At 39.0% G+C, this 27,820-nt stretch overlaps 1 protein-coding gene and 1 pseudogene across 1 annotated transcript; both read right to left on the minus strand.

The window, feature by feature from the left end:
- Positions 1 to 8,407: 8,407 nt before the first annotated feature.
- LOC112923977 (protein lin-28 homolog A pseudogene) lies at positions 8,408 to 9,023 on the minus strand (annotated as a pseudogene).
- Positions 9,024 to 13,250: 4,227 nt separating this feature from the next.
- LOC112924041 (steroid transmembrane transporter SLC22A24-like) lies at positions 13,251 to 18,759 on the minus strand. Its single transcript, XM_026003962.2, has 3 exons — positions 18,732 to 18,759; positions 14,215 to 14,621; positions 13,251 to 13,358 (listed from the first exon to the last, which is right to left on the minus strand). The coding sequence occupies exons 1-3, from the start codon at positions 18,757 to 18,759 to the stop codon at positions 13,251 to 13,253; spliced, it is 543 nt and encodes a 180-aa protein (XP_025859747.1).
- Between the last annotated feature and the right edge of the window lie 9,061 nt (positions 18,760 to 27,820).

Genomic DNA, 27,820 nt, shown 5'->3' on the forward strand with positions numbered 1-27,820 from the left:
AGTATTTACCCAAAGAATATTAAAACACTAATTTGAAAGGATATATGCATCCCTGTCTTTATTGAAGTATTATTTAAAATAGCCAAACTATGGAAGCAGTCCAAGGTGTCCACTGATGGATGAATGGATAGAGAAGATGTGGTATATATACATAACATATTATTCAGCCATAAAAGAGAACAAAATCTTGCCATTTGCAACAATGTGGATGAATCTAGAGGGTATAGTTGTAAGCAAAACAAGCCAGTCAGAGAGAGACAAATACTATATAATTTGACTTATCTGTGGAATTTAAGAAACAAAACAAATGAACAAAGGGGGAAAAAAAGATAAACCAAAAATGGACTTTTAACTATAGAGATAAGAGGATCACCACAGGTGAGGGAAGTCAGTGGGGGAATGAGTGATATAGGTGAAGAGGATTAAGAAGAAACTCATCTTGATTAATATATGGAATTTTGGAATCACTATATTGTACTCCTGAAATTGATATTACACTATATGCTAGCAGCACTGGAATTAAAATTTTAAGAAAGTTAATCATCACCAAATGAAGCTTATGTCACAAAAGACAGCACTTTTTTTTTTTTACAGTTTGGGTGTACGGAATAAATCAAAAGGCAATACTTTGATCTGGACTGCATCCAACACCTCCTGCATGGTAGATTCCATAAACTGCAGCAACAAAAATAACAATAAGGCTTTATGAGATGCCAGTAAAGTAACAGGTACGGTGGTTAAGTGTTAGAGAAAGAGATGAACACGTCATTCCCTATCCTCAAGTCAATTTCCATCTAGTGGGAAACATCATTAAACTATCGTCTGTAAGGAGAGTTACAAAAAGCCTAGGGAGAACTGGGAACTCAGAGGAATGAACAGGAACAAGGCCAGTTTAAATACTGAGCTAGTGAAAGGTTAAAAAGCATTGTCAAGATGATTTACACTATAAATTGGAACCAATGGCAAGGTATTTGTTTAAGGGTCCAAGGTTTCTTTCCTACCCAGAGGGCATGAAAGAATTTGTTCTTCCCTTGTTGGAATGGGGAGTTTGTCTTCCTAAGTCAATGACTTTCCTGAAAACTGGTCCACTTGATTTCATTCAGAGCAATCTTCTAGGTATGCCAGGTGATCTGTTTCCGTTCATGATTGGAGTATACAGGGTAGAAGGCAGAGGGAAAATCAGAGGTAGGTTGTTGGATATGATTTGTGCCTATCCAGATGCTATGAAAAGTGAAGTATATTGGTTGGACAGGATTTGGTTTTAGAGTTGAACAAATCTGGCTTGGCATTTATTTCATCCCTACCACTTGATAGGTCACTTTATACCCCCGAGCCTCAGTTTCCTTATCATTAAAAAAAAATGAGATGAGTACCTTTCTCACAGTGGGTATCTAAGGATTACCTGAAGTCACACATATAAATCTGAAATATACCCAGCAGAGGGGGTAAGTACCTATTTTTTTTCTCAAAATAATATTATTTCTAATACCAAACCTACAGTGATTCAGTGCAGGGGATGTCACACACTTCCTGTACAGCTCCAGAAAGGAAATATTTTAGGTGGGCAGGCAATAGTTTCTGTCACAATAGCTTAATTATGATATTGTAGCACAATAGCAGCCATGGACAGTACATGAACAATATACATGGATGTAGCTATGTTCTGATAAAATTTTACTCACAAAAACAAGTGTTAGTTTGGATTTGGCCCCCAGGTCATAATTTTTTAAGCCCCGATTTCATGGATGCTGTTGTATGCTGCTCAGACTTCCCACTTAGGACTGAGGCGTTCAAAGTTTCCCACTTCTGGGGATGTTGCTGGCTGATGGCTCTCAGTTGTGGCCCTCTCTGGGTTGTAATAGCTTTCAAAAATAATGAAATGCTTAGGAATAAACTTAATATTTAGTACCATGCTGGTACACTGTAGGTATGTTAGTGGTTTTAAATTAATGACTGAGAGAGTGGTTGAATAAGCCATGATCTGGCTTCCAGGCATGAGGAGAGAACTTAAAAAAAAAAAAAAAAAAAAAAAAAGACTTCTTAGGGACTTTCTATTCAGGCACAATCTTAGTACTTTCTGATAAGGAGACTGTAAGTGACAAAAATGACTTTTATGTATTTGTTCCATCTTATGTATTTAGATGTGCCATATCTATGTTTCATAGAACAGCATTTGGCTTATATTTGGTCCTCAATAAGTATTTATTAAATTACTGAATATTAAATACATGAAGGCTAAAACCATGTTCTTGAATTCACCATGCTATCTTCTGTGTTGTGAATTTTTTAAAGATTTTAAGTAATCTCTACACCCAACATGGCACTTAAACTTACACGCTCCAGCGACTGAGCCAGCCAGGTGCCCCAAATTGCCCTTCCTTTTATTGATTTTTAAATTTCCCCTTAATAGGACCATGAATTAGTGAAGTAGTGAGAAATGAGTTGTGTTTTGAATATATGAATAGGATCTGTTTATTTATGATTTATATATATGTTTATATTTATATATATATAATTTATAATTACACGAATAGGACCTGTTTATTTAAATAATTATGGTCACTTCTGCTGCCAGTGAATTGCAATATCTAGGTCCAAATTCATGACAAAGGTAAGATACATTTGTTTTCAATGCTTCTCCATAGGGAACTAGGACAAAGATGTGAGACCCCATCACAGTATTCTGGTTCTGACCCGATCGTCACCATAGAAAACCAGACTAATGTGATTGTCAGGTCATGTCTTCATCTCATCTCAATAACCCCCTTTCTAGATCACCTCAATGGTCAGGGGCTCCTTAATGTTTTGTTTTCCATTTATGTGTGCAACTCTTCTAGGTTCCTTAGCTTTCATCTAGCTGATTGGTAATAATCAGCCACCTTGCAGAATGCACCAGCCTCTTTTTTTTTTTTTTTTACTTCAAGAATTTTTTTTTTATTAGAGTTCAATTTGCCAACATACAGCATAACACCCAGTGTTCATCCTGCCAAGTGTCCCCCTCAGTGCCCATCCCCCAGTCACCCCAACCCCCCGCCCACCTTCCCCTTCCACTGTTCATTTCCCAGAGTTAGGTGTCTCTAGCACCAGCCTCTTGAAGAAAGAAGATGACACGAGGGAAATAAACAATTATCTTTCACATAGCCTTTAACTTTAGGTTCCTTTCTCCTTCCATCTACTACAGACCAATGCCCAGGCTTTAGTCTTGGATAGAAACTTATGTTCTCGTTAGGAAAAACAAATTGACAGCAGGAAAATATTGGAGACATCCTCAGGCAGTATAGGGGATAATTAAGTATGATTAGGATTGCCAACCGTGGAGTCAGTCGGATCAACACCACCACTTATCTCCAGATAAGAGTTATCAAAAAGCACACAGGGCATCTGAGTGGCTCACTGGTTGAGCATCTGCCTTTGGCTCAGGTCATGATCCTGGAGTCCTGTGGTTGAGTCCTGCATCAGGCTCCCTGCAGGAAGCTGCTTCTCCCTCTGCCTAGTCTCTGTTTCTCTCTGTGTGTCTCTCATGAATAAAAAAAATAAAAATAAATCACATAATGGTGGATTTTGAGGGTCTCTTATTTTTATAGGTCCCTTTCAAGGACATAAGAGGAGTCTTAGGAAATTGTATTCATAATTTGTATCATTTCTTTCTTATAGGAGGGCCTCCAAATTATGGTAAGTTTCTGCCCTACAAACTTTGGACTTACGTTTCTATCATGTATATTGGAAACTTCCTGCATGAAGTTTGCATTACTTGTCCTGTGTCTACTTGTTGAGGATTGAGGCTTCTCTTCTGCCATCTTATTGACATCTACTCAGCTATATTTATTCAAATATAGTTTCTATACTTTGCTGTGCTCTCTCCTTCTGGGACTCCCATTATGTGTATATTGATACATTTGATGGGTCCCACCAGTATCTGAGGCTCTGTTCACTTTTCTTCATTCTTTTTTTTTTTTTTAATTCCTTGAACAGGATAATTTCAATTGATCTCTTTAAATTCACTGTTTATTTTGTGCCTGCTCATATCTGCTCTTGAGACCCTCTAGTGAATTTTTCACCATAGCTATACATTTCTACTCCAAATTCTTCTTATTTTTTTAAACATTTATTTGTTCATGAGAGACACACATGAGAGAGAGAGAGAGAGAGAGAGAGAGAGGGAGAGGCAGGCTCCTCACAGGGAGCTCAATGTGGGACTCCATCCTAGATCCCAGGATCATGCCCTGAGCTCAACCACTGAGCCACCCAGGAAGATGCTCAACCACTGAGCCACCCAGGTGCCCAGATGCAAAAATTCTTAACAAAATACAACAGTGTGTTCAACAGTGTATTAATTCAACGGTGTACTAAAAGGATTATTCATCACAATTAAGTGGTAATTATTCCAGGGATGCAAGGATGTTTTAATATTCACAAATCAATCAAATCCACTGCATTAACAAAATTAAGGAATCTTTGGGATAGTTTGATGTACTACCAAGATTTAGTAATAAAAAAAATGTATGGTATTGGAACAAAAATAGATACATGAACCAATGGAACAGAATAGAGAGCTCAACAGTAAAGCTTATATGGTCAACTGATCTATGACAAAAAAGGCAAGAATGTACAATTGTAAAGAGAAAGTCTCTTCAAGAAATAGTGTTGGAAAAACTGGACAGCTACATACAGAAGAATGATGGGCATTAAGGAGGGCACATGATGTGATGAGCACTAGGTGTTACACTATTATGTTGGCAAATTGAATTTAAAAGAAGAAAAAAAGAAAAATATTGATAAAATCAATTATATTAAAATGAAAAAGACCCCAAAAAAGACTCCAAAAGAATAAAACTGAACCACTTTCTTATACCATTCACAAAAATAAACTCAAAATGAATTAAAGACTTAAATTTAAGACCTGGCAGCATAAAATTGCTTAAAGAAACCATAGGTGGTTTTGTTTCTTAAATTCTACATATGAGTGAAATTGTATGATATTTGTCCTTCTCTATTTCGCTTCACATAATACACTGTAGTTCCATTCACAGTGTTGCAAATGGCAAGATTTCATTCTTTTTGATGGTTGAGTAATATTCCATTATATATATAATATTCATATATATATATATCTCACATCTAAGAAATAAAACTGATGAATATAGGGTAAAAGAAGGAAAAATAAAATAAGCTAAAAATAGAGGCAAACCATAAGAGACTCTTAACTATAGAGAAGATATGGAGTTGTTGGAGCATGTAGTGGGTGAGGGGATGCGGTAATTGGGTGATGGGCATTAAGGAGGGCACTTGATGTAATGAGCACTGAGTGTTCTATGAATCACCCCTCCACCCCTGAAACTAATAATACACTCTATGTTGACTTACTTAAACTTGAATAAAATAATGAAAAAAGAAAACAGACAGTAATCTCTCGGACTTTGGTCTCAGCAATATTTTTCTGGATCTGTCCCTTCAGGCAAGGGAAACAAAGGCAAAAATAAGCTATTGAGGCTACATCAAACTAAAAACCTTTTGTTGTTGGTGTTTTTTTTTTTTTAAGATTTTATTTACTTATTCATGGAAGACACACAGAGAGAGAAAAGCAGAGACACAGGCAGAGGGAGAAGCAGGCTCTCTGCAAGGAGCCCAACATGGGACTCGATCCTGGGTCTCCAGGATCACATCCCGGGCCGAAGGTGGCGCTAAAACGCTGAGCCACCCAGGCTGCCCTTAAAAGCCTTCCGTACAGTGAAGGAAACCATCAACAAAATGAAAAGACAACCTACTGAATGGGAGAAGATATTTGCAAATGATATATCCAATTAGGAATTAATATCCAAAATATATAAAGAACTCATAAAACTCAACACCAAAGGACTCCATAAACAATCCACTTAAAATGGGCATAGGACCTGAAACGACGTTTTTCCAGAGGGCATACAGATGGCTAAGAGACACATTAAAAGATGCTCAACATCATTAATTATCAGGGAAGTGGAAATTAAACCACAAGGATATCTCCTCACACTAGTCAGAATAGCTAGTATCAGAAAGACGAGAAATAACAAGTGTTGGTGAAGATACGGAGAAAAGGGAACCCTCATGCACTGTTGGTGAGAATGTAAACTGGAGCTGCCACTATGTAAAACACTACTGAGTTATTTTTAACTTAAAAAGTTACTATATTATACACCTGAAACTAATATAAGGGTGTATGTTAACTAATTGGAGTTAAAGACTTAAAAAAAACAGAAAAAATTAAAAATGAAATTACCATATGACCCAGTAATTCTACTTCTGGGCAAGGCTAATATTTTATGGCTAATATTCCATAAAGGCTAATTTTAATTTTGTTGATGTTTCCTTCACTGTACAAAAGGTTTTTAGTTTGATGTAGCCTCAATAGCTTTTTTTTTTTTTTAAGACCAATACATATTTACACAAACCAGGCCACCTGGCAATCACCCAATCAGCTATTTATGAAGACCTAGAAAACCCAGACAAATACAATCACTAGCGGGGGCAGCAAGCAGGGGAGACAAGAACCCAGGATCAGACACACATCACCCAATGTGTTTATTGCATCTTCCCCATTTCAATACAGTGAGGTAGGTTTGTGGTGATCTCCCAGCATATTAAATAAAACCTTTTATCCTGGGATCCCTGGGTGGCGCAGCGGTTTGGCGCCTGCCTTTGGCCCAGGGCGCGATCCTGGAGACTCGGGATCGAATCCCACGTCAGGCTCCCGGTGCATGGAGCCTGCTTCTCCCTCTGCCTATGTCTCTGCCTCTCTCTCTCTCACTGTGTGCCTATCATAAATAAATAAAAAAAAAAATATTGAAATAAAAAAAAAAAAAAAAAAGATTTATTTATAAAAAAAAAACCTTTTATCCTTTAGCTACCACGATACTAATCACTGCTGCAGCAGGGCAGGACACTTGCTCTGGGCACACTGCAAAGAAGCCATGGCTTATGGTCTCTCTGGAAGCCAACAAGAAAAGCCCAGAATTTATAAAGGTTAAGAAAGTTAGCCTTTGCTTCTACACCCCATCCCTGGGCAGCTCAAGATGGGTTCCAGAGTTACTATTCTTAAACCTATCCTTACTAACTCATCTTTAAAAAACATGCGCGCGCGCACACACACACACACACACACCCTGTTGTGCATGGTAGGCCAAGCCCAATCCAGAGAAGGACAGATCTAGTATGTAAAGTGAGTACCATGCCCTGGGATTAGAAGTCTAGAACAGGAATCCCTTATTACACATATAGACAACCCTCGACTAATCCTGGCTTCCCCTCTGCACGTTTCAGCTGGTGCGGCCTCTCCTAACGTTACTTCCTGTACTAGCTTTTCCTGTTCAGACCAATTTCCAATATTCCAGTAGAAGGAGATCAAGTCATGGGGCAACTGAGTTAAAACCTCATCTCCCATGGAACACTGAAGATAGAAGGGTTTCAAGAGAACACTATGGCAGAAAAGCCAGCTCTAATTGGCAAAAATGAGGCAGTTCAATAGCTATGCACTCCAAATAGTTGTTCTCCCTGGTGATAAAACAAAAAAGTATTCCTGCTGTGCAGACCTGGAGCTGCTGCTGACTTATCCCTGAGATTGCTCAGTGCTCAGGGAGAACACAGTGCAGAACGAGGGCCTTAAGATTAAAATACACAAAAATACAAAACGCAGAATATTTATATTATGAAAAAAAAGTTAAAATACACAAGATACGTTATTCGCACACAGCTAGTGCAGTCGGCATCCTGGAGAAAGTGGGGCCCAAGGTGCAGTTGTCCAATGGGGCAAATAAATAAAATCCTATTGGCCCAGAATGGGGTGGGATTAAGTTTAGGAGCAGGAGATCTGTAGCTATTACCCCCAACAATCCCTGTGGCTACTGTCACAACCCATTGCTTGGGACAGTCCTCAGCACCCTATCCCAAGAGTGGGTTATGAGACAAGATGTGGAAAAACCCTGCCTTACCCCTTAGAGATTCCCTCTCCACAGGATATAGTGGTTCGTGGGTTGGGCCCATCAATCTGGTTTCATGTTTCATCTCTACACTCTGACATGGGAAAAATTATTATTACATGTCCTTTTTTGAAAGGAAAACAACTTCCCTATCCAGGCCACTTTCAAAAGCTGGAGATCTGAGGGTGGAGACTCAGGTAAAGCACATGGGGAGGGATTTTCTCTAGAACCCTCACAAATATTTGGTTAGAGCACAGTTGTAGTTCATTTGCCTTATCCCTTGACCCCTACCCTGCCAAGAGGGAAGAGGGGGTGATGTTGTGGGACCCTGGCCTGAGATATATGGCAGAGCCAGCTGCTCCCCACCCACCTTGTCCCCACTTTTCTCCACTCTGCTGATTGATGCCTCCTCCTCCAAACTTCCTGATCACAAAAGAATTGCCCCCACCCACTGCAGCTCAATTCTGGGCCTCTGGGAGTAGGGCAGGGCTATGGATCTCTTCTTCTTCCTCCCTGAAAGTAGGCTGGCTCTCCTCTCCCTGTGAGCTGGGGGCCTGCTGGGCCTTCAGTGGACACGAGGCCACCATACGGCTGATGCTCTCGCAGAAGTGGCACTTCTTGGGCTGGGGTGGCAGCTTGCGTTCCTCGGCATGGTGGTCTAGACCTCCACAGTTGTAGCACCTGTCTCCCTTTGATCTGTGCGTCTGCATGTTGTTCCCTTTGGGCCGCCTCTCACTCCCAATACAAAATACCCCACCAGGCCGGGTCACCCGGATAGAGTCTAAGCCTTTAGCAGACTTCTTAAAGGTGAACTCCACCCTCTCCCTCCTTCAGGCTCCGGAAGCCCTCCAGCTCTGGTGCACAAAGACATCCACGGGGTGGAGGGTGGGGGGTGGGAGGGGGTCAAGCGCGGCCCCAGCGAACCCCATGCGCACGTTGAACCACCTGCAGATGCCGGGCACCCGCATGGTGCAGCAGCTGCGGCTCCTCTGCCACCGGGGCGGCGTCCTCCCGCGCCTCCTCCTGCGCCTTGGCGCAGCCACCTGCAAACTGCTGGTTTGACACAGAGCCCATGGGGGTCGACTGAGCCCGCGGCCTCGGGCCCCTGGTCGGGTGGCTGCTGGCTCCAGCTGAGTGGAGGCCTCAACAGCCATTTTTGCCTTTATTTCCCTTGCCTGAAGGGACAGATCCAGAAAAATATTGCTGGATCAATATTAGAGGCATATATTAGGCAATTATAGGCATATTATCAGGCAATTTTATATGCCTAATTAGGCACAAAAGTGGAATATTAGCCATAAAAAAGAATGAGATCTTGCCATTTATGACAACATGGATGGATCTAGATGGTATAAAGCTAAGTTAAATATTAAGTTAAAGCTAAAGCTAAATTAAATAAGTCAGACAGGAAAAGACAAATACTATATGGTTTTACTTATATGTGAAATCTAAAGACAAAACAATGAACAAATAAAAAAAAATAGAAATCAGAAATACCGGAGAATAAACTGGTAGATGCCAGAGGAGAGGAAGGTAAAGGATTGGTGAAATAGGTGAAAGGGATTAAGAGGTGTAAATTTCCAGTTTAGAATAAATAAGCCATGAGGATGAAAAATACAGCATAGGGAATATAGTCAATAACGTTGTAATAATTTTGTGTGGTGACAGATGGTAGTTACATTTATTTATTTTATTTTTTATTAGTTTCAGAAGTAGAATTTAGTGATTCATCAGTTGCATATAACATTCAGTGCTTATTACATCAAGTGCTGTCCTTGATGCCATCACCTCAAATATCCCTTCCCCTCACTTGATAACTACTTTTATTCTGGTGAGCATCTCATAGTGTATAGAACTGTCAAGTCACTATATTGTACACCTGAAACTAATATAATATTATATGTCAACTATACTTCAATAAAAAAAGGCCTAAGAGAAAGAAATTTGTACCTAGGTCTGTGTTACCAAGATAAAGACTAAACTTATTTGAAAGGAATGTGGGGTTACAATAAATCCAAGTTGCAGATAGATTGCATAAGAGCCCCTCAGCTATGTCTGGGTTTAAAGGTTTTGAGGAATATGTTTCAGCTTAAACAGAAGATAATCCCAAAAGCATTCCTTTCAGTGCAGGAACTGATGGAAAATTCACAGTGGAGAGACAAAGAATAAGGGAAAAAAGGGAAGATAAATAAAAAGAAGAAAATTCTATATTGTCAAGGAGTGGCAGGAAAAGGATGCATTCTGGAGTTAGCTTGGACAAAAATCACATGAACTGATACAAAATTCCTGGTAATATTAACATATGGACCAACCTTAGTTTTGGATATTTGCTCTGAAACATTCATTGGTTTAGTAGTATATTTAAGTCATTGTAAGTCTTGTAAAATGTGTTACTTTTTGAGTATTTTTACAATATATATTATATTAGTGTGTTTGTTTGGGATAGGGGCAGCAAGGTGGCTCAGTGGTTGAGCACCTGCCTTCTCCCAGGGTGTGATCCTGGAGTCCTGGGATTGAGTCCCACACCGGGGTCCCTGTAGGGAGCCTGCTTCTCCCTCTGCCTACGTCTCTGCCTCTCTCTGTGTGTCTCTCATAACTAAATAAATAAAATCTTAAAAAAAAACTTGGGATAGAATAGAATTGTCTTTTTATGTTTATTTTTTTATTTTAAGAACTTTAAAATATATTTATCGATTTATTTTAGGCGGGGAGGGGCAGAGGGAGAGAGAGTCCCAGGAAGACTCTTTGCTAAGTGTGGAGCATGACACAGGACTTGATCTCATGACCCCAATATCTGGACCCCAGCCAAAACCAAGAGTTGGATGCTTAACTGATTTTGCCACTCAGATGCCTCTAGAATTTGCTTTTCCAAAAGGGCTATGATTGGGGACATAATGGAAAGGCAATCATTGGAAAACTGAGAAATAAAACTACAGTAACTATAACAAGAGTCTATATATCCTAAATAAACTCTCATGGATCAGAGGGAAGGATAATTAGGTGTGTGTATTTTTAGAGAGATACTGTGATAGAAGGTACATAACATTATACATTTGCCCCTAAGACTGTACAACACAAAGACTGTGCCTATTAAACTGTCAACTTATTCAATAAGGTATCAGTGTTGGTCTGTGAATTGTAACAGATATACCATACTAATGTAAGACATTAATAATAATATGGGCAAGTATGAACGGGAGGGGAATGAGAACTCTGTATTTTTGACTTAATATTTCTGTGAACCTAAAATTGTTCTAAAAATTAAAGTCTATTAGTAAAAAAAGTTCTCATGGTAAAGGGACATGCATCAAGAGATATTATCTAATAGATATCCCTATTAGAGATAGGGATGGTGTTAGGACTGTCACTATTGTCTCCTACTCAATTATCCTTCCAATCCAGCTATCACATCTCCATTATATTATATCCCTTATTAAGCATTTCATTGAAGTTTATTTAGCAGGAGTCTGAATCCTGAGGAAAGTGGTATAGACTGGCTTAGAGGCTAGACTCTGATCCAAAGATCTACATAGATAATATTGAATTGTGATCAACTCAGAGGTCATAATTTTCAGCTAAGACTACCAGATGGCATTGGGCTGAAGGACCAGTAAAGTCCCCTAGTGCTCTCATGTGTGACAGCAATGTTTATCTACCTCTTTCAGAGGCAGGAAGACTCAGGAAGTCTCAAACTTCTCATTCTCTCAAGCCATTTTTAGGTTCTTAATATTATTTGCTTTTATGGTTACAAATTTTATCTATTAAAGCCATTTCACAAAGATCAGCAGTGAGGTGACAGGTACAATATCTTACCATACCATCTGTGCCACATTGCTGCAGGACCCACAGATTGTGTAATGATGATTGCTTATTGTACATGTGTGCCCGCTTTGCAGGTAGGCAGTGATGACCAGTCTGGAAGTATCCACAACCATTGATCTTATTGGTCTAGGTAGTTCATAACATTGTAGGTACTTTCTGCCTCAAAATCCCATCCTCTCCCTCCATTGAACTAACTCCTAGTCATAAACCTTGTATCCTGGCATTAGCTTTGAAAATCCCTCCCTGAAGAAGATATTTGCAAATGACATATCAGAGAAAGGGCTGGTATCTAAGATCTATAAAGAACCTATTCAACTTAACAGCAAAGAAACAAACAATCCAATCATGAAATGGGCAAAAGACATGAACAGAAATCTCACAGAGGAAGACATAGACATGGCCAACAAGCACATGAGAAAATGCTCTGCATCACTTGCCATCAGGGAAATACAAATCAAAACCACCATGAGATCCCACCTCACACCAGTGAGAATGGGGAAAATTAACAAGACAGGAAACAACAAATGTTGGAGAGGATGTGGAGAAAGGGGGACTCTCTTGCACTGTTGGTGGGAACGTGACCTGGTACTGCCACTCTGGAAAACTGTGTGGAGGTTCCTCAAAGAGTTAAAAATAGATCTGCCCTACGACCCAGCAATTGCACTGTTGGGGATTTACCCCAAAGATTCAGATGCAGGGAAATGCCAAGACACCTGCACCCCAATGTTTATAGCAACGATGTCCACAATAGCCAAACTGTGGAAGGAGCCTCGGTGTCCATCGACAGATGAATGGATCAAGAAGATGTGGTCTATGTATACAATGGAATATTACTCAGCCATTAGAAATGACAAATACCCACCATTTGCTTTGACGTGGATGGAACTGGAGGGTATCATGGTGAGTGAAATAAGTCAGTTGGAGAAGGAAAAACATTATGTAATTTCATTCATTCGGGGAATATAAAAAATAGTGAAAGGGATTAAAGGGAAAAGGAGAGAAAATGGGAAATATCAGTGAGGGTGACAGAACATGAGAGACTCCTAACTCTGGGAAATGAACAAGGGGTAGTGGAAAGGGAGGTGGGCAGGGGGATGGGGTGACTGGGTGATGAGGGGGGGAACTTGACGGGATGAGCACTATATGTTGGCAAATACTATATGTTTGCAAATCAAACTCCAATAAAAAAATACTCAAAAAAAGGAAAGAAACTTCTTTGAAAGTTTCTTTGAACCTCCTTGAAACTTCTTTGAATCCGATTTAGATGTCTTTTTCTGTTTCTTTTAGTACAATATAATGAACACATTTGTCACACCATACTATAATTTATCAAGCACCCTTATTATGTTGTGGCTCCCTAGAGTCAGAGACAGAGGTTAGCACATAGCACAATGCAGAACCTATAGTTAGGGCTCAGTAAACATTTCTAAAATAAAAGAGTGAATATAACAGCTGATGAGAAAAAAACTTAGGTAACACTCACCTGTCTGAAAAATGGCCATATATCAGACTTCCCAGCAGCACCCTCTCCATAAATAGGAATTGAGTCACTGATTTTAGTAACTGAGATTCACATGCCAGGTCCCACTGGAAGAGAAGGAAAGCAGCACAGCAGTTATAGAAGAGCTTAAACTTTTTAGTTGACCTCAACTCCAAACTCCTACATGTAATGAATGTGATCCTTTCCCATATGGTCCTGCCTTCCTCTCCAACCATTCTTCCCTGGTGTCTCACAGCTAAAATACTGAGCTTACTTTAATACTTCAAGGAGGCTGGTTCATTCTCTTGTGCCTCGTATCCTCAGAATGATCTGCATCCATATGTCTGTATATCTTTATTCATTTTCCTTTTAGACCACCAATTCCCTTTGTTGCATTAACTTACATGCATTCTTCCAGTACTGCCTCAAACTATTTTTTCAGGAAACCTACCCTCCTTCTATAGGTAATACAGAGGCTCTGCCTTTGACTTAACTTAGCAGTCCGTATTCAACTACTACAGTAACTCTTAACTTTGGCCACACATCAAATCACTTGAAAAGCTTCAAAAATACTGATGCCTGGACCCTTCACCCAGAAATTCTGATTTACTTTACTCTGGAAACCAGTTTTCAATGAGTATTGAGAACCACTGACCTGGTGTAGTGTTGCTTTTTAAATTATAGGTCTCTTTCACTATCTTGAATGATGTAATAGCAGGTTATAGTTGGGTTATTGTTGTTGTTGTTGTTGTTGTTGTTTTGTTTTGTTTTTTACTTGTTAACCTTGATACCCATACTCTTGGATGTCATAGTATAGATAAGCAATTACTGTCTGCTGAAGGAATGAAGAAAAGGTGCACTGCAGGGTCTATGTGGGAACTAAATACATAAGGCAAGTCTACCTTTTGTGTTGACTTGAACACTTCTATCATATAAGTGGAAAATGTAAACAGGACCTCTTACCCCAATCATGATGGTGAAGGAGAAGGAGCTTTGGTTGTATACCCAACTGTCCACACAGGGCTGTGTGTCTGGTTCACTTATGTTGGAGAAGGTCCCATTCAGGAGAAGGAGCTGCCACTGGGGACGGATGAAGTGACTACATTTCTCTGGCCTCAAGTTTGAGTCCAGTGGGATGGAGATTCTCAAGAGGGCATCTTGGCTATGGATCCCAGTGCTATTAGCAGTGACAGTGTCATTGTCAAGGATGTAGACCCAGCAGCAGTGGCCAGAGCTAGCTGCAGTGAAGTTCTCTAATAGAACATGAGGGTACACAATGAGGTTGGAGATACAAAGGAAAACCATCAGAAGGATCTGGAATCTTCCCAGGCCTCCAACTTGATCCAGGGTGTCCTGAAAGGCCACTGAGGCTGAAGAGTTGATCCCCAAGAGAAGGCACAATGACTTTACTGAAATAAGTCCAAAGGGAGAAAATATTTCCTTTCATTACATCACACTAAGTGCATCCTGATCCTGACCCCACTTTCTCCTTAGTGGGTCCTGACTGACCAATACAGAAAAGCAGCAGGAGGACTTGTCCTCAAATCTTTTGAGGCAGCTAGATTCAATAAAGTCACAAATATAATTATTGGGCAAAACACTTTGACTACAAATTTGCTTAAAATATTACTCAGTGAATGCCCATGACCTCATAGGCTCCTGAGAAGTCAGTAGACTTTAGGTGGAAATACACCAGTTCAATAAGCTGCTACTATTTTCAGAAAAGGAAGGAATGTATGGAGATTCAAAGGTGAACTGCTTTGTGATGTTTCTGTGCAAAGAGTACAGAGAAAGGATTTTTCTTCATTAAGACTGAATTTTAGGGATGCCTGGGTGGCTCAGTGGTTGAGCGTCTGCCTTTGGCTTAGGGAGTGGTCCTGGAGTCCTGGGATCGAGTCCCACATTGGGCTTCCTGCATGGAACCTGCTTCTTCTCCTGCCTGTGTTTCTGGCTCTTTCTGTGTGTCTCTCATGAATAGATAAATAAATTCTTAAAAAAATACTGAATTTTGGTTAAAGGTTAATTTAGAACCAACCTTAGTTAAAGTAAAGCAAACTGGAATGTTGTGAATAAATGCTAACTTTTGGTAACTGAAGTTCTGCTTTAGCTAAGATCATACCATAACAGTGATCTTAAGATTTTCAAAATAAGAAAATTTCAAAATAGAGGAAGGAAATAATATTTTTCTGTAACAGTTTATTTTACTAGATTTATTGAGTCATCCAAATACCATTTGGGGGACATTGGGTGACTCAGTGGTTGAGCATCTGCCTTCAGCTCAGGTTGTGATCTAGGGTCCTGGGATTGAGTTCTGCATCAAGCTCCCCACCTGGAACCTGCTTCTCTGTGTGCCTATGTCTCTGCCTCTCTATGTGTCTCTTATGAATAAATAAATAAAATCTTTTTTTTTGGAAAAAAAAACCACAACATATACCATTTGGGACCAACTTTCCTTAAATAAATAAAACAATGTCATGTGTTTATATGTATATTATATATTTATTTATGCTTATAAATGAAACATGAGGTCAATGTTTCAAGGTCTCATAGTCCAGTTAATAAGAGACAGGTACATAAGTACACTGCAATGTCATAAGATAATTATAAGGAACACACACAATGTGCTTTGGAAGAGTTAAAAAACAATGTTTAATGATTCCCAGGGAGGTTCCATGGGCCAAGGAAATGATCTTTATGGAAGTGAACTTTTAACTACTCTTGAAGGAAGATTCTTGAGACAATAAAGCAGTGGGTAAATGTTTGGAAAAAAGTTTCTAACCAAGGGAATAATAAGCTCACAATTATAGCAGGAAGTAAGTAATATTTGTGCCCTTACAAGATATTTAAAAGTTAGAAGCTAAAGAAATACAGTGTAATAATGGGAGAAGGTAGGTTTGTTTGTTTGTTTGTTTATTTATTTATTTATTTATTTATTTATTTATTTATTTATTTAAGTAGGTTCCATGCTGGGCGTGGAGCTTGAACTCATGACTCTGAGGTCAAGTTTGAAATTCAATATATTTGGATAAATTCACATACTAGTGTGAAGCCACAATCCTACCAACAGTTCCATCACCTCAGAATTGTTTTGTTTTCATTCTTCAGTTGAGGTATCCCCTAGCCTTCACTTCTCCACTATAAATTTTGTTAGGAATTAATTTTGTTTGTTTGTTGCTGAAAATAGTATATGTGAGAGTCATGTATATTTTTGTTTGTATCAGTATTTTATTTCTATTTTTGCTGAATAGTATTATATAGTGTGGATGGGAAAATACTTGCAAATCATGTATCTGATAATGGGCTAATAATCAAAATATATGAGGAACTTAGACAACTCAATAGCAACCCCCCGCAAATAACCCAATTTAAAAATGAGCAAAAAACCCGAATAAACATTTCTTCAAAGAAGGCATAGAAGTAGATAGCAGGTGTATGAAAAGTTGCACAACATCACTAATCACCAGGGAAATGCAAATCAAAACCACAATAAGATATCATTTCAACACTTGCTAGAATGGTTAAAATAAAACACAAGAAGTAACAAGTATTGATGAGGATGTGGAGAAAAAGGAACGCTCTTGCACTGTTAGTGGGAATGCAAACTGGTGCAGCTGCCCTAGAAAACAGTGTAGAGATTCCTCAAAAAATTAAAATAGGACTACCATATGATCCAGTAACTCTACTACCGTTTAAATTACTCAGCAATCAGGAAGGATGAATATTTACCATTTACATCGATATGGATGGAACTGGAGGGTAATAGTCTGAGTGAAATAAGTCAATCAAGAGAAAGACAATTAAAGACAATTATCATATGGTTTCACTCATATGTGGACTATAAGAAAGAGCACAGAGGATCCTAGGGCAAGAGAGGGAAAACTGAATGGGAAGTCATGAAAGAGGGAGACAAACCATGAGAGACTCTTAACTCTAAAAAACAAACTGAGGGTTGCTGGAGAGGAGGTGGCTGGGGGGTGGATGGGTAATTGAATGATGGGGATTAAGGAAAAAAGAAACAAACAAGTACTCTTGAATATACAGAACCATGTGTTATTTGCCAGAGGGGAAGTGGGATAGAGATATCACTACATATCTATCAGAAGAACTAAAATAAAACATAATGAGAACATCAAATGGTATTAAGGATGCAGAAAAACTGGAACATTCATATACTGCTTGTAGGAGTGTAAAATTGGACAGACATGCTGGAGAGCAGTTTGGTAGTTTCTTATAAAACTAAACATGTGGTTACTATTCCCCAATAATTTCACTTTAAGAAATAATATACACCCTCCAGTTCCATCCATGTCAAAGCAAATGGTGGGTATTTGCCTTTTCTAATGGCTGAGTAATATTCATATATATATATATATATATATATATATATATATATATATACATATATATATATATATATCACATCTTCTTTATCTGTCACGTAAGTCAATCGGAGAAGGACAATCATCATATGGCTTCACTCATATGGCGAATATAAGAAATAGTGAAAGAGATTATAAGGGAAAGGAGGGGAAATGAGTAGGAAAAACTAGAGAGGGCAACAAAACATGAGAGACTCCTAACTCTGGGATATGAACAAAGGGTAGTGGAAGGGGAGGCAGGTGGGGAATGGGGTAACTGGGTGACGGGCACTGAGGAGGGCATTTGATGGGAGCACTGGGTGTTATACTATATGTTGGCAAATTGAACTTCAATAAAAAAAAGAAATAATATACACTTAGTATGTGACTTAGCAATAGCACTTTGAGGAATTTGCTCCAGAGAAATGAAAAATTATTTCCACCCCGAAACCTACACATGCCTGTTAATAGCAGCTTTATTTATCAGTCAAAAATTAGAAACAGGAGTTAGCATCATGGTGACGAAAGATGTACCTCTTTTTGTCTCCCCTTTTAAGCAACTAATTCTGCACCCATCCAATGAACAGAAGTACGTCTGTGGAAGTTGTGCAATCCAGCACCATCTGACAAGGTATCTGGAGGAATCTTGTCCACCTGTGCATCAGATAATAGGCAGACAGATATGCCTTAGTATAAAGTGTGAGATCTGTAGGAACTTGTGAACTGGCAACAGTCCCTCTTAGATCTGGTTGAGGAAAACCAGGAAAGTGCTGATTTGGGCAGATATCCATAGATGAGAGAGCCTTTGTAGAAGTCCAGTCTTCCCAAAGGGAAATTCTAATGCAAACAAAACAAAACAAAATATATGAGTTTGGATGCAGTGGAGAATGTAAGAGGAACTGTGCAGAACTCTGCTAATGAAGCTTCTCTCACACAGCATCCAGAATATTGAGGCATGAATTTCATGAAGAGGGTGAGGGAGATCAGGAAGAGGTAGATAAGAATATCAAAGGGCATTAAAAGGATACAGTTCCTACTAGCTGCTTTCAGCTCCAGGGGAATCCTGCCCCATAAGGCACTGGGAGAACATCACCCAAGGATCTCCCTCTTGGCCTTGGGTACCTCCCAGTGCCCCAAGTGCTAAATCCATATCTCCTCAATTATGATGCCAACTGCTTGTGTGGCAGAAGAGTAAGCTCTGGTAAATGGGAGTGCCCTCAGAAAATAGGCCAGGGCAACAAGCAAGAGAGAATCCATAAAATTCAGCTGTAGTGTCACTTTCAGGAAAACAAAATAGAGGTTTCCAGCAGCCAACCTGGTATGTTTGAAAAACCAGAGAAGACATAATGAGCTTAAGAATTCTGCCACAGAAAGAAGCAAGAAATGTGTCACAGATGTATCCATATAAGGTGGGAGATATAAGCAGGACCATTGGAAATATCTCCCACCAAGAGATAATAAATAAAGCTTTGAGGTGTCTACTAACTGAAATTTGAAAATAGCAGTGCAAAACTTCAATGAACTTGAAGAGTCAAGAAACATGTTATCACCAGAAGATCAGAATAATTCTCCAGTACTAGAATTCAAAGGCAAAATTTTGCAAGTTTCCTTATGAAGAACTCAAAGTACCTGTTTTGAGGAAATTCAATGAGCTGAAAGCAAACACAGAAAGACAATTCAACAAAATCAGTAAAACAATACATGAACAAAATGAGAAATGTAACAAAGAGACAGGAATGATTTAAAAAGAACAATACAGAAATTCTGAAGCTGAAATATTCAATGGATAAAATGAAAACTGCAATAGAGAGCAACTGCAGCAGAATAGATCAAACAGAAGACAGAATTAGTGAGACAAAAGATAGGAACTTTGAAAACCCAGGCAGAGGAGAACAATAGAAGAATGAAAAAGTCTTTCATACAGGAAGACTATATGATCTATAGGGCACCATCAAATGTACAAATACTAGAATAATTGGAGTTCCAGAAAGAGTAGAGGGAGAAAAGGAGGCAGAAGCCTATTTAAATAATTGGTAGCTGAGAACTTTCTAAATCTTAGGAGAGACTTGGACATCCAGGTTCACAAAGCTAATAGATCACTCAAACATTTCAATTCAAACTACCTTCTCAAGACGTGTTATAATGAAGCTGTCAACAATCAAAGATAAAAGTGAGTTCTAAAAGTATTAAGAGAGAAAAAAGAAGATTTTAACTTACAAAGAAACCCTCTTTAGGCTATCAACAGATTTTTTCAGCATAAACCTTACAGGACAGGATAAAGTAGAATGATATATTCAAAGTGTTGAAAGGAAAAAAGCCAAATAAGGATGTTCTATCTGGCAAAGTTGACCTTCAGATGTGAAAAAGAAATAGAGACTTATACAGAGAAACAAAGGCTGAGGCAGTCTATCATCACTAGACCTACCTTCAAAGAAATACTGAAAGGAATTTTTCAAGCAGAAATGAGAAGATGCTTTTAGCAACATGGAAACATACAAAGTTGTTATCCATTTAAAATGGACTGCTTTATCCATAAGATATTTTATGTAAGCCTCATGGTAGCCACAAAGCAAAAACTATAGTATAATCACAAAAGATAAAGAGAGGGGAATCAGAGATTACTACCATGGAAAATGATAGGAAAGAAGGAAGAAAGAGAGGTTAAAAAAAACCAACTGTGGAAATACAAAATAGCCAGAAAATAATTAATAAATTTGAATTAGTAAGTCCTAATACCAGCAATTACACTAAATATAAGTGGAATGGATTCATTAATCAAAAGGCATGGATAAAAACCAAGACCTAACTATATTTTGCTTACCAGACACTTACTTCAGTTCAAAATGAAGAAATGGAAAAAAGATATTCCATGCAAATGGAAACCAAAAGAAAGAAATATAGCTATAGTTATATCAGGCAAAACAGACTTTGAACCAAAAAGAGACAAATATATATGATGATATAGGGGTCAAGCTCATCAAGAAAATATAATAATTGTAAATATATATGCACCCAACATCAGAGCAACTAAATAATAAAACTTAATGCAATCCCAATTAAATTCCAATGGCATTTTCCACAGAAATAGAAAATACAATCTTATAATTCATATGGAACCAAAAGGACCCTAAATAGCCAAAGAAATTCTGAGGAAGAACAAAGCTGGAGGCATCACACTTCCTAATATCAAACTATACTACAAAGAGAGGGTAATTAAGTTAGTATGGTACTGGCACAAAAATGGACACATAGTGACCATGGAATAGAACAGAGTCCCCAGAAACAAGCTCTCTTACACACACAGTCAACTAATACTTGACAAGGAAACCAAGAATACTCAATGGTGGAAGATAGTCTCTTCAACAAATGGTGCTAAATAACCAAGTGCAGAAAAATGAATGGACCCATATGCCACTCACAAAAATTAACTTAAAATGGGGCAGAGACTTAAATATAAGACCTGATAATTTAATACTTTTAGAAGAGATCATAGAGAGGAATCTCCTTGACAAAGATCTTTGGCAATGATTATTCGGATATGACAACAAAAGTACAAACACATAAGCAAAAATAAACAAGTAGGACTACTCAAACTAACAATTTTCTTCATAGCAAAAGAAACATTAAACAAGATGAAAAGGCAACATATGGAATAGGAGAAAATATATTGGATAAAACATTAATATCCAAAATATGTAAGGAACTCCTATAGCTCAATAACAAAAAAAAAAATTGAAAATAGGCACAAGAACTAAGCAGACATTTTTATTTTTTAAAAAGATTTTATTTATTTATTCATGAGAGAGAGAGAGAGAAAGGCAGAGACACAAGCAGAGGGAAAAGCAGGCGCCATGCAGGGGGCCCGATGTGGGACTCAATCCCGGGTCTCCAGGATCACACCCTGGGTGGAAGGTGGCGCTAAACCGCTGAGCCACCCGGGCTGCCCAAAGCAGACATTTTAAAAAGATACTTAAATGCCCAACAAGTACTGAAAAGATGTTCTACATCACTAATCATCAGAGAAATGCAAATTGAAACTACTATGGGATATCATCTCACACTTGCTAGAATGGCAATGATCAAGACGACAAGCTATAAACGCTGGTGAGGTGGGAGAGAAAAGGGAACCCTTGTACACTGTTGGTAGCAATGTAAATTGGTGCGGCTACAATGGAAAACAATATGGAAGTTCCTCAGAAAGTTAAAAATAAAACTACCATATCCAGCAATCCCACTTCTGGGCGTATATCCAGAAGAAATGAGATCAGGATATTGAAAAGATGTCTGCACTCCTATGTTTATTGCAGCATGATTCAAACAGCCAAGATATAGAAAAACCTAATTATTCATCAATGGATGAATGAATAAACAGATGTGGTATATATATCAATGGAATATGAGAAAGAAGAAAATTCTACCATTTGACAATATGGATGAATTTTGAGGACATTATGCTAAGTGATATTTCAGAGAATGGTAGCTGTTGTGTATAACTTGTACCCATCTAAAACAGCCAAACTCTTAGAAACTGAGACTTAAATGGTGATTATCAGGGGTTGGGTGATGGAGGAATTGGAGAGATGTTGTTTAAGGGTACAAACTTACAAGTAGTAGATAAGTTCTGGAGCTCTAATGTACATTCAAGTGATTATAGCAAATACTGTATTATAAATTTTTAAAATTTAAATTCAATTAGCCAATATTTAAATTCAGTTAGCCAAACATTATTAGTTTCAAAAATAGAGTGCAGTAATTTATCAGTTGCATGTAACACCCAGTGCTCCTCACATCATGTGGTCTCTTTAATGGCCATCACTCAGTTATCCCATCCCCCCAGCCGTCTCCCCTCCAGCAACCCTCTGTTTCCTGGAGGTTTGTCTCCCTCTCTCATGACTTCCCATTCAGTTTTCCCTCCCTTGCCCTATGATCCTCTATGCTGTTTCTTATATTCCACATATGAGTGAAATCATATGATAATTATCTTTCTCTGATTGACTTATTTTGCTCAGTATAATATCCTCCAGTTCCATCCATGTCAATGTAAATAGTAAATATTCATCCTTTCTGATGGCTGAGTGATATTCCATATATATATATAAAATATCTTCTTTATCCATTCATCTGTTGGTAGACAGAAGAAGCTGGATTTTAAATGTTCCCAACATGAATAAGTAATCATAATTTTATGACATGAATGAGATGTTAATCATTTTGCAATATATAAATGTATCAAATCAACATGATCTACATCTTAAACTTATACAGTATTATATGTCAATTACATATCAGTAAAAGACAAATAAATAAATAAAAACTAGAAACAATCCAGATGACCTTCACCAGGTAAATGGTTAAACCAAATTTTGTATATACATTCTATGTATTTAGCATTAAAAAGAAGCCAGTGCTGATATACATAGCATTTCTTGTAAGGCAGGTTTAGTGATGTTGAAATCTCTCAGCTTTTGTTATTTTTGGAAAGTCTTTATCTCTTTAATTTCTGAAGGACAGTTTTTCTGAGTACAGTGTTCTTGGTAAATATTTTTCTTATTTTTTATTTATTTAAAAGATTTTATTTATTTGAGAGACAGAGAAAGATATGGAGAAAGAGCACAAGCAAGGAGAGGAGCAGAGGGAGAAGCAGACTCTCGGCTGAGCAGGAAGCCAGGTGCAGGGCTCCATCCCATAACCTTGAGATCATGACCTGACCTGAAGGCAGATGCTTAACCTACTGAGCCACTCAGGTGTCCTGGTTAATACTTTTCTTTCATTATTTTGAGTATATCATCTTACTCTCTGGCCTGCAGGGTTTCAGTTTAGGTTTCTGGTCATAGTGCTATGACAGCTCCATTGTATGTGATTAGTCACTTTTCTCTTGCTTTCAAAATTCTCTGTGTTTGACTCTCAACAATTTCTTCTTGGTTTTTAATTTTTAATTTTATTTACTTATTATTTATTTAAATTCAGTTTGCCAACATATAGTATAACACCCCGTGCTCATCCTATCAAGTGCCCTCCTTAGTGCCTGTCACCCAGTCACCCATCCGCCCCCCCTTTCTGCAACCCTTTGTTTGTTTACTTTCAACAGTTTCATTATAATGTGTCTCAATGAAGCTTTTTTTTAGGTTTAACCTATCTGGGGTCTTCTGGATCTCATGAATCTGACATCCATTTCTCTCCTCAGGTTTGGGACATTTTCATAATTATTTCTTTAAATTAACTTTTTCCCTTTTCTCTTCCCCTTCTTGGTTTCCCATAACATATATATTACTTCCTTGATTGTTTACTGTAAGTCTCATAGGCTTTCTTTACCCTTTTCCACTCTTTTTTCTTTTTTTGACTGGACTCACGTTCTAGTTCATTGATTCTTCTGCATGGTTGAGCCTTCTACTGAAATTTTCTATTTAATTCTGTAGTTTACTCATTATATTTTTTGTCTCTAGGATTTCTGTTTGGTTTCTTTGGTGGTTCCTATTTCTTCATTGCATTTCTTCTTTTCCAGATTTATAGGCTTACTTTGGCAAGTTTACTCTGCCAATCAGCTCAGCTTGTGGTACTGGATGGGTCAGTTGATAGCACACGTGGGCAGGTGGGGCCTGTTATTGGGATCTCTAGTTGACAAGACCACTGACTATTCTCTGAGGTTGGGACAGGGCTTCTTCTGGTTGGGTTCCACAGTTGGGTTGGCCTGCTTGTTGGACTCTACCTATAAGTGGGGATGCTGTATGGCCTCCCTATTTGGTGAGGTAGCTGGATTTACTGTGATCAGGTGAGGTCACTAGCTGGGTTCTGCAATCATCTCTGGTTGACTGAGGTCACAGACTGTTCTTTGGCAGGATGGTGCCATTCATTAGACTTTATGTTTGATCAGGGCTCCAAGATGAGTTGCACAATTGCTCCTGATTGTTGGGATCTTAGGCTGTCCTCTGCAACCGGATGGTGTTGTTGGGTGGACTTTATTCAAGTGGACCACAGGCAGAGCTTCACAGTTGGATGAGGCCTCAGGCTGTGCTCTGTGATTAAGCACTGCTGTAGGCTGTGCCCAAAGTTGATTGGGTTTGGAGGCTAGACTTTATGATCAAATAGGCCACTGACTTTGTTTGGTCTACTGCTAGGCAAGGTTGCTGGCTGAGTCTCTGGTTGGGGAAGGGTCGCCAGGTGTATCCCGTAGTTGGATGGGATTAGAGGCTGTGTGCCATGGTTGGACAGGTTTGAAGTCTGGGCCTCCTTGTTGAGTGAGGCTAAGGGCTATGCTCCACAATTGGGTGGGGTCACTAGATAAGGCCTACATGAGGCAAAGCCATAGGCTGGCTCTGCTGTTGTATGGAGTGTTTGTCTGTGCCCTGTGGTACCATAGTCAGGGCTTTGAAGTTGCCTAGAGTCTCTGGTTACCTCAGGCCAGAGGCTATTCTTAGCAGTTGAGAAAAACTTGGTCTTTTATCCCTGTTCAAATGGATGGGGTCCATGGCTATCTGGGTTCCCTTGCAAGGCTTCCTGGTTGATGGGAATGGAGGCTACACCCAGCAGTTGGGAAGAACTGTGAATTTGCTTCCCTGCCTGGGAAGGGCCACATAATCAGCTCCATAGCTGGTACAGTTTGTTAGCTGGAACCCAAATCAGGCAGAACTGCCAAATGATCTCCCTGTCAAGATGGAACCACCAGCTCAGCTCTGCAGATGGGTAAAGCCCCTGGGTGGGTTCTCTTCTTGGTGCTGCTGCAAGTATGCAAGTAGGAATGTGTTCTGTCAAGATATATGCACCGTTAAGTATTTACTCAAAGGATACAAAGATACAGATTCAAAGGGGCACATGAACTCCAATGTTTATAGCAGCATTATCAATAATGCCAAACTATGGAAAGAGCCCAAATGTCCATTGACTGATGAATGGATAAAGAAGATGTGGTATGGGGTGCCTGGATGGTTTAGTTGGTCAAATGGTTGCCTTTGGATCAAGTCATGATCTTAGGGTCCTGGGATTGAGTCCTGCATTGGGCTTCCAGTTCAGTAGGGAGTCTGCTTCTTCCTCTTCCTCTGCTCTCACTCCCACCTCTCTCTAGTAAATAAATAAAAAAAAATCTTAAAAGAAAAAGAAAAAGATGTGATATATATATACATATATATATGTATATAGAATATTACTCAGCAATAAAGTAGAATGAAATCTTGCTATTTGCAATGATGTGGATGGAGCTGGAATGTATTATGCTAAGCAAAATAAGCCAGCTAGAGTAAGACAAATCTCATACGATCTCACTCACATGTGGAATTTAAGAAACAAAAAAGATGAATGTATGGAAGGGAGAGAGAGAGAGAGACAAGCAAACCATAAGAGATTCTTAACTATAGAGAGCAAACTGAGGGTTAATGGAGGGAGGTGGGCAGGGGTTAAATGGGTGTTGGGTGTTAAGGAGGGCATTTGATGTAATGAACATCGGATGTTATTAAATTGTACTCCTGAAACCAATACTACATATGTTAGCTAACTAGAATTTTAAAAGATTTTATTTATTTATTCATGATAGACACACACACATAGAGAGGCAGAGACACAGGCAGAAGGAGAAGCAGACTTCATGCAGGAAGCCCGACATGGGACTTGATCCCGGGACTCCAGGATCATGCCCCAGGCCGAAGGCAGGCGTTAAACCAGTGAGCCACCCAGGGATCACTACTAACTAGAATTTAAATAAAAATTTAGAAAAAAAAAAAAAAAGATCTAAGCACTGGTTAATGTAAGTGCTGCCCCTTCATCATCTCCATCTGATTCCCAGTGGTTGAACCCTGCAGTTTTCCCCAGTAATCTCCATTAGGTGAGATCTGACTGGGCCTTCTGGGAAGCAACTCCCATTGCTGAGGGAACTGATGTCTACCTTGAGTTCGCTTTTTTTTCTCACTGGAGACACTGTAGGCTCAGGATGGAGGCTTCTCAGTGTGGTGTTGTGCTTGCATGGAGGAGGGGCAATATGACCAGAGTGTAGCCACTCCTCTTGCTCTTCTAATGTGATCCTGTCAGTCCCCATGCTTCAGCCTCACCTCTGGTTCTGGGATTTTCACAATGTTGTCTTTCTATGGACAGTTGTTAGAGCTGGTCTTCTTTTGAGGTGAACTGAAGGTAGGAACAACCTACATTACCATCTTGATGATATCACTTCCCCATGTTATTCTTTGTATACAACAGTTTTTAATTAGCAGAAGTTGAAAAAAAGTAGTTCAGAAGTTGTCAAGGGTAGAAAAGAAAATGACAGGAGCAGGAGGGAGGTGAGTATACTTATAATAGTACATGAGGGACGCCAGTGGAGATAGAACTGTTTGGTATTTTGACTGAGGTGGTGGGGACACTAAGCTGCACATATGATAAAAACCATATAGTACTAAATAGAGAGAGAGACACACACACAAGTACAGGTATGACTGAGGAAACCTAATAAGATCAGTGGATTTATTTTTATTTATTTATTCATGAGAGACACACAGAGAGAGGCAGATATGTAGGCAGAGGGAGAAGCAGGCCCTTCTCAGGGAGCCTGATGCAAGACTTGATCCCAGGACCCTGGGATCATGCCCTGAGCCAAAGGTAGATGCCCAACCACTGAGCCACCCAGGCATCCCAGACCAGTAGATTTTATAAGTATCAATATCCCAATTATGATATTGTGCTATAGTTTTGCATGCTATTACTATTGGGGGGAATGAGGAGAATTGCATAGGGATCCTCCTTATTTCTTAAAACTGCATGTGACTCTACAATAATCTCAATAAATAGTTCTTTTTAAAAAATATTTTATGTATTTATTTTACAGAGAAAGAAAAAGCCAGAGAGCACACGCAAGGGAAACGGCAAAGGGAAGGGGAGAAGCAGGCTTCCTGCTTGATCCCAGGACCCTGAGATCATGACCTGAGCTGAAGGCAGACGCTTAAACAACTGAGCCACCCAGACACCCCTCAATAAACACTTCAGTTAAAAAATACCTAAATGATTAGAAGTTTATACTACAAAAATTGTAGGTACAAGAAACTTGGAATTGCTATATCAGCATGAGAAAGACATGTTTGGCAAGGAACACTATCAGAGACAGAACAAGAGGCCTTGTTCATAATGATGATATCACCAATTAAGGACTCTAAACATGAGCACAGAAAAGATCCTCAAATATATTAGGTAAGTGAATAAATAAACCTGAGAAAATAAACTCTTGCATGGGCTTACTA

This window comes from Vulpes vulpes, chromosome 5 (assembly GCF_048418805.1).
Source record: "Vulpes vulpes isolate BD-2025 chromosome 5, VulVul3, whole genome shotgun sequence".
In the NCBI taxonomy this organism is placed as follows: Eukaryota; Metazoa; Chordata; class Mammalia; order Carnivora; family Canidae; genus Vulpes; species Vulpes vulpes.

Coding starts and splice junctions, on each gene's coding strand:
- LOC112924041 (XM_026003962.2), bottom strand. CDS start 18,759: ATGGATTTAGCACTTGGGGCACTGGGAG. Junction 14,622..18,731: donor AGCACTTGGGGCACTGGGAG/GTACCCAAGGCC, acceptor TCAACTCTTCAG/CCTCAGTGGCCTTTCAGGAC. Junction 13,359..14,214: donor CCTTCACCATCATGATTGGG/GTAAGAGGTCCT, acceptor CTTCTCTTCCAG/TGGGACCTGGCATGTGAATC.